General features: G+C 38.1%; 1 protein-coding gene across 2 annotated transcripts in view; it reads right to left on the bottom strand.

The window, feature by feature from the left end:
* Positions 1-239: 239 nt before the first annotated feature.
* Positions 240-8,073, bottom strand: part of PolrMT (mitochondrial RNA polymerase) — a 576,158-nt gene continuing 568,324 nt past the window's right edge. For both annotated transcript variants that reach the window (XM_067766430.1, XM_067766429.1), the window contains exon 14: positions 240-424. In XM_067766430.1, the coding sequence (XP_067622531.1) occupies positions 295-424 (130 nt within the window). In that variant the 3' untranslated portion in view covers positions 240-294. The remainder of the gene's footprint in view (positions 425-8,073) is intronic.

Below are 8,073 nucleotides of genomic sequence, written 5' to 3'. Positions count from 1 at the left end.
CACATAAAACATTAGTTTCGTTTTCGGACTTCCGAACAGCAGCTTTACGTCGTCATAAATAGGTGTGTATCACTTATGGAAAATATTTGTAATTGCGTTGGATAGACGGCTACGAATTTGGATTTAAGAAACTAAAAGAGTTTAAGTAAATAAAAGATTTATATTATCTCTACGGCAGAGAAGTAAATGGGTGCTTTCTTTTTCAAAGTGGCTCTATGTGAAAGGCAAATTACTAAATTATTAGTGTTTAGTGCTTATATAAAATGATTTATTATTGTGAATTTCTTTCATAGCTTAACTAAAAAAATATACAGAATTTAAAACATTTTTTAAATCAAAATCGCCCTTTTTGGGCATCTGTCCGAGTATACGATTAAGGCGGCGCTTGGAAAGATCATCAACGGAACCATCATTAGTAAAGTCCCTGAAACAACAGAGAAAAACAGAAGCTTTAAAATAATATGTATATTATATATATATACAAATGAACATTCCAGTAAAATTTGCTGATTGATAAATATTTTTTAATCATTGTTTACTATACAGTTTTTTCAAGCTTGGGGCTGTAAAGTGTCGAAGATTATGTGTAGGTCTTACAACCTTAGACTAACAAAGTGGTTTCTATCATTAAAAAGAGAGGACCGTAGACTCATGACGGGTATTCTGACTGGACACTACCTTCTGGAGTCTCATCCCTTTAAATTAGGCATGGTCAGTGATTGCAGATGTAGGAAGTGCGGGTTGGAGGAGGAAAGGATCCAGCTATTAGGAGTGATACAGCTGTCAGATCTAGAAGCAGCAAGTGGCCTAAATAGGAAAAAGCTTCTAGTATTTGCTCGTGCCTTGCGCTTGCCAGGCTAAGACTCCAGCTATTAGGAGTGATACAGCTGTGAGATCTAGAAGCAGCAAGTGGCTTAAGTCCTAGGAAGCTTCTAGTATTTGCCAAGAGGACGGAGTTATTTTATAACATAGGTCCTGGTTTTTGATAGGGTTTTTCATTTTGGTAATTAAAATAAACTTCCGGTGAATGAGTCCGTTATTCAGTCTATGTGAGGTCCTCATGGACCGGCCTGTTCAACTTAACCACACCTACTATATAGTTTGGCAGCTTAAATTGAGGTTATGCTGCGAATAGAGTGGAAAGCAGTAAAAGGCAGTCGAATGGAGTGCAATGAAGAACAGCAGGAGGAGCAGAGTTTGCGTCAATATACCTTCAATCTTTGTATTGTAGTATTGATAAATGTAGAAAAAATACCTAAATACTTGAATATAAGCAAACATTTTCTCTTGTTGTTGTAGCGATAATGTTGCTCCCCGAAGGCTTTGGGGAGTGTTATCGATGTGATGGTCCTTTGCCGGATACAGATCCGGTACGCTCCCGTAACACAGCTCCATTAGGTGCTAGCCCGACCATCTCGGGAACGATTTATATGGCCACATTAAACCTTCAGGGCATCTTTCCCTCCCTACCCCCAAGTTCCATGAGGAACTTGGCTTGGGATCGCCAGAGCCTCGTCTGTTAGTGAAACGGGATTCGCCGCTCGAAGGTGAGGTTGACAATTGGGTTTGGACAAGCTATATATTGCGCTGGCAACCTGAAAAGGTTGCGCTACACAACCCCTTCAATCTGGTATTTTAGTCGCCTCTTACGACAGGCATACCTACCGCGGGTATATTCTAACCCCCTAACCCGCTGGGGGTAACATTTTCTCTTAATTACTTCTTGTTCTGTTCTCCGCAACCAGTATTTTTGCGTTGTTGTAATCAGCTATGTGGCTATTTTCTATCAGATGTTGCGCTAATTCTGTTGTGTATTTTTTCTTTTTGGCATCTAATTGATGTTCGTTTACCCTTGTTTCTAGCGATCTTTTTGTTGTACGAATGTAAACTTTATTGCAGCTTATCCCTTCTTAGCCTTTGGACTGTATTTCATACACTACGTTTTGTAGTTGTTCTTTATTTGTTTTGTCCTTTGATTTTGTGTATATGCTGCGAATTGTGTGATGCGGTTTGTGTGCGTAGCTTAAGTTGTTGCTTTTACATATTTTACATAAAGTATTGTAGTCCTTTAGTTAATAGAAATTGGGTAGAGTCAGTTCGTATAGTTTTATACGGCAGCTTGTCATTCAAGAGATTTTTCATTTCAATTTGTGTTCCTTATTAAGTAACTAGTGGGGATTATGTTAGGTTAGGTTGAACTGGCCGGTCCATGAGGACCTCACATAGACTGAATAGTCTCGTAGTGTTACCAGAAGTTTGTTTTAACGACCAAACTGAAAACCCCTATGAAAAACCAGGACCTATGTTATAAAATAAATCCGTCCTCTTGGCAAATACTAGAAGCTTCCCAGGATTTAAGCCACTTGCTGCTTCTAGATCTGACAGCTGTATCACTCCTAATAGCTTGAGTCTTAGTCTGGTAAGCGCAGGCCAAGAGCACAGAACGTGCTCGATCGTTTCCTCCTCCAGCCCGCACTTCCTACATCTGCTATCACTGACCAAGCCTAATTTAAACGCATGTGACGCCAGAAGGCAGTGTCCAGTCAGAATACCCGTCATTAGTCTACAGTCCTGTCTTTTTAATGATAAAGCAACTTTGTTACTCTAAGGTTGTAAGACCTACACATAATCTTCGACACTTTACAGCCCCGCGCTTGAACCCACGCCTTTCCTGCTTGGTCGATCATGTACACCTCTCGCCTTCGCTTAATTTTGCCCAGTCTAATTGGGACGTCTACGGAGAAAGCTTCAAGGGATGCGCCCTTTTTAGCTAGTTCATCCGCTTTTTCATTCCCATCTATTCCCATATGCCCTGGGACCCAATATAGATGTATGCTTCTCCCTGTCCCGATTCTCTCCAGGGACTGCTCACACTCTAACACGCATTTAGATACTGGGGATTAATTTTACAAAAATCATGTCGATAATATTTTAGTGCTGGCCCCTAGTTTTGAAAATGTTAGTGTATTTGGAGACTTTAACCTGTGTAAATTAGAGCGGTCTAATTTAAATGGTAGCTTTCTATAAGTACTTTTTCCGAAACATATTTAATTGATGGTTCTTTGAGATGTGGACTTTCAGTTTCCATACTACGCTTCACAGAATATTGGATCTAATATTTTTAAGTGATAGGATGAATATTTGCTTGCAGGAGTGCATTGACCGTCCCTCATCTCCGCTCACTTTTCGTTTAGAATTTTATGAGTTTAAAACTTACTGTGCGGATACAGTTTCCAAATTCTATTTTAAAAATTATGTTGTTGAGGCTATAAATTCGACAATTGAGTATATAGACTGGGATCTGGAATTTACAGGGTTTGAAGTTTTAAGTTTAAGTTTCTTTAAGAATAAATTATGCATTATCTGCAGTGGCAATATCCCTTCAATTAAAAAGCAGGTACACTAGACGGTCACAAATTAGAACCACTTTGTTTTTAGGGTGATTCTAATTTCTGAAAAATTCTAATTCCTGGACGTTTTTTTATTTGTATAAAACATAAGATAACAATCCAATACAATACATATCACATTTTTTTTGGAGGAAATTGAGGAGTGGAGGAAATTGAGGAGTCTAATGAATTCCTAACAAGGACACTTATGACTGCGTATAACAAAGCTTGCCCACTAAAAAGATTCAGAGGAAAAACAAAGCCGCCATGGTGGAGCTATGAGCTGAGTCTGCTAAGAAGATAGGTAAAAAAAAGTTTAAGCTAGCAAAGACCGCGGAGAGAGAAGCGTGTCGGGACGAGTACAGGGATCTACTGAGGATCTACAAGCGTGAAATTTCCAGGGCGAATTGAATCTCATGAAAAAGTTGCTGTACGGAAATAGAGTCTCCAGCGAAAAAGCACGGTTGAAAAAAGTCCTAACAAGGGGAAACATAGTCCAGGGACTAATAAAGAGAGAGAACGGGGAATGGTCACGTAATAGTGAAGCATCCCTTGAGGTGCTTTTCGACACACATTTCCCATCGGGAGACGATTTAGAAGAGCCAGCAGACAGCACTCACACTTCGATCACGGAGCGGGTAGTGCCGGGCTTGGCGACCGATGCCAAGATCGAATGGGCAGACGTTTTCTAAGTATAAATCGCCGGGCCTAGATGGTATATTCGCGGCCATGCTACAAGTTTCAAGTAGAGCGGTCGTGGAATGGCTTAAAATAATATTTGATGGGTGCATAAGACTGAATCATGTACCGCACTCTTAGATAACTCCTCGTGGAGCTTTCCTACCAAAGGCGGGGAAGATCGGCCACGTGTATCCCAAAGACTGTAGACCCATTAGCCTAACATAATTTTAGCTCAAAACCTTTGAGAGGCTCATAGATGTGTACATAAAGTCCAACGTGGATGAAAAGCTGCTCTCCACAACACAGCATTCGTACACCAAAGGCAAGTCGGTAGACACCGCATTGCATAGGGTGGTAATAAGCATAGAGAAATACCTGGAATATAAGGAATATGCTCTAGGAGTCTTCTTGGACATTGCTGGGGCTTTCAATAATGTTTCTAAATGGACGATTATGGATGGTCTTAATTACATTAAAGCCTTAACCAGATGGATCGGCATGTTAAATTGCAGGAACATTACATCACAATGGGGATTGCACGAGGCCACGACAGGGGCACGCCGCAGGGAGGGGTGTTATGACCTCCGCTGTGGACGCTGGTCACCAACCAACTGCTCAGGCGATTCGACGAGGGACCCGTAGAACTTACGGGTTACACAGATGACGTTGCAATTGTCATAAGTGGAAAGTGCCTTCCAACGATTAGTCCTTTGATGGATCGGGTGCTTCGGGATATTCATACCTGGACATCTCATGTCGGGTTGAAAGTCTACGCGAAGATGGATATGGTCTTCTTTACAAAGAGGTAGAAGAAGGTCCCAAACTGGACCAGGCCTAAGTCACCAACACTGTGACAGTTTTTCTGTCACTGGCATAGGGCGCTTTTAGCGAACACCATTTTTCCGTCCTTGAGGCTCTAAATAATAAAGGATGGATCGGCCAGTTCGCTCGAAAAGGCCCGCGGTACCTCGGTTTCTGATTGTCGAGCTCGTGCATAAACGTATAGTTTCTATAGGATTCGAGCAACAAGCCGGAACTTATATGGGCCCTAGTCCACAATAGCATCATCTGCTAATAGGCGTATGCACATACATATGTACATTCAAAGCAAATAATTAGACAATTAATAAAAGAACGTCCATTTAGGCATTTGCAAGCAAAATATGCTGTTATGTCGTTAACCGGTGAAGTTAAGGCCCCGTCATATAAGCAGTTTTTCATATACTAGATGCGTTTAACGCAGTCTTATGCATGAAGAATTCGATCAATCTTATGCAAGAAGAATTCGAGATTTGCTTTGGCTAAAGCAGCTTTCACGCTTTGCAAGTGAAATTGTTATTCCCACTTGTTGGTGTTTTTCTGACATCTTTCACAGTTAAAAACTGCAATTTAACAAATGAACAGGACACAAAATATTTTATCAAGTATTTTTCTTGTGAATGGGCAAGGCAAAATAAACGTCAATCGCCAAGTTGTGAAGTTCCTTTATATTTACAAATGCAACATATTGCGTGATGTTACAGGCATGCATAAGATTGCGTTGAATTTGGAGGAACCGTGCTTTTCGCACGGACAGCTATACGTTGTCTGTTCCAGAGTAGGCATTCCAAATTGTTTATTTATTCATATCCCAGATGGAAAAACGAAAAATATAGGGTATCCAAATGTTTTGGATTAAGAATTGAAGTAAAGATTAAACAAGTTCTGTGATATTTTATTCTTTTTCCAATATTTCTATTGGTGTAGCGAAGCACACCGGGGTCCCGCTAGTATATGTATCAGAGCTGTAAAATGATTCAATCAATACAGTTATAAATTAAGATTGATTCATTTTACAAATATGATTGCTTGATTTCAAATATATAAGCCAAGTTTGAATTCAATTTAATTTTTTCCACTCAAAAATTCCCTTAGTTATTGCATGACTGTAAAAAAGGCATTCAGCTTGATTCTGAGAGCACTTCCACTCACGATGATTGCAAAATTTGTTGACTGCAATCCCCTTTTCATTCAGTTTCATTGAAATATCCGTTTTCAGGGTCGATACTTTCGTACTTTTGATGGCTAAAATACATGTGATTGGTTTGAAGGTGTGAAAATAGTTAGAAGTAACCGGGCTGCCATATTTCATTTAAAACATTATGTTTGATTTTAAAAAGTTTTATTCGGGGAATTTTCCCCAAATGTATGAAACACAATTTTCTATGCTTCAGTTCTGATTGAAGTAAATAAGAAACACGAATAAATGAGTTAATACATTCATAAAACATAATTGGAATAAAATATTATATCCAATAAAATAATTTCCAATCATAAATCCCAAATGTGGTTCTCGCATTCAATAGCGACGGTAACTCTGACTCAATGTTTTGAAATTTTATATTGTAAAACTGTATTTTGGTATTTTCTACTAAAATAAGCTTTTTTTTTTTTAAAGTTAAGTAGAAATCAATGCCACATAAATAAGGAATACAATGAAGTGCTTTTTGTAGATTATAGTGCAGTGAAGGCGGAGAAAATGCATTAAAAAACCTGAAACGGTAGACGTCAAATAGTTGTGCACAGTGTTCCTCTTTATGTTAAAAACACATAAAATATGATTGTATTATTCAAAGGCCCGGCATTTCTTGATCTTGCCCAAATATATATTCTCAGACCGCGAGACTATTTCACTTGCAGATATAAGCTTGCCTTTGCAATACATTTATTTCATTATTTCTTGATATGATTAACTACGCTAATCAGTGATTTTACATTTTATAATTTTGGACTTCTGTCTATTTCACCATGCACAAGTAACTTGAGTTCTTTTATTACGGCTTGTTAATGATATCTTTATGAATTAAAAGTCACATCTGGGACAGTCTTGAATACTGTTACTAGCAAATATGTATCGAAATTCAACAACATCTGTAAACCATGTTTCAATGTATATAAGTATAAGTAGCAAAATATTTCAAAAAAAATTTTTAGGTTAAACGCTTTGAAAACAATACCTACATGAAGTAATAATAATACTAAAAGCTAGAAAGTAATTTGGTAGGTCCTAGGTACTAGTCATCACACTCCTCATCAGGTGCAGTGTTATAAAGCCATAGGCAATAAAGCCATATGGCCTTATCTCTCAATGGAGTGGGGAATAAGGCCATATGGTTTTATTTCCATGTAAGGAGTGAAATAAAGCCATTATGGTGTTATTTCACATTAAAATTTTTTTTGAAATAATTCATATTTATTTGATTTCTTTTATTTGCAATTTTTAAGTTAATATATAAATGTATTGACGCGTCCAACGCTTTTATTTAATTGTCTGATCAACGCACTAGGTTGATGAGGAGCGTGGTGACTAGTACCTAGGACCTACCTAATTATTTTCTAGCTTTTAGTATTATTATTGCTTCATGTAAGTATTGTTTTCAACAAAACCGTTTACTTAAATATTTTTTATTTAATTGTCCGTTATTTCTCATTCTATTTAGTTCATTTAGTGACTCATTATTACAAGGACTCTTTCCTGACAATTGGTTACAATCTATGTCCTCAATACATAATCCTTCCAAAGACTTTACTCGACTCTGTGCCACGTATGCTTGTCTCTCCTCGAACTCCAAAATATTTTGATGTCACTTCTACCGGACTGTATGTGAATATCTCGATCCTTGCGCCACCTAACGGCGATTTTTTTTCTTATTATTGCATTGTCATCGGGTTCTGAACTATATTCCAAGTTTCAAGCTTGTAGCTTATCGGGAAGTTACTTAAATTTCAATTACAAAATTCGTTCACAACGGCCCCGCAGCCTGTCAAGTCAAGCTAAATAAAATCGTTTAAAAATATCACAAAAAAACAAGCTACTCCGAAACTTAAAAAAGCAATTTTAGGATTTACAAAGTCTTCGACATTGTGTGCATAACTTCAAATAAACCAAGATTTGATAGTTAATTTCCACTAGATCTAGGAGTGTGATGTCTCTGGGCATTGACTAAGCTTGCCGTTGCGTTTG

The sequence above is a fragment of the Eurosta solidaginis genome, chromosome 2 (assembly GCF_040869045.1).
Source record: "Eurosta solidaginis isolate ZX-2024a chromosome 2, ASM4086904v1, whole genome shotgun sequence".
Taxonomy (NCBI): Eukaryota; Metazoa; Arthropoda; class Insecta; order Diptera; family Tephritidae; genus Eurosta; species Eurosta solidaginis.
The sequence above is the reverse complement of the archived record's forward strand: the minus strand, read 5'-3'. Positions and strand labels throughout refer to the sequence as shown.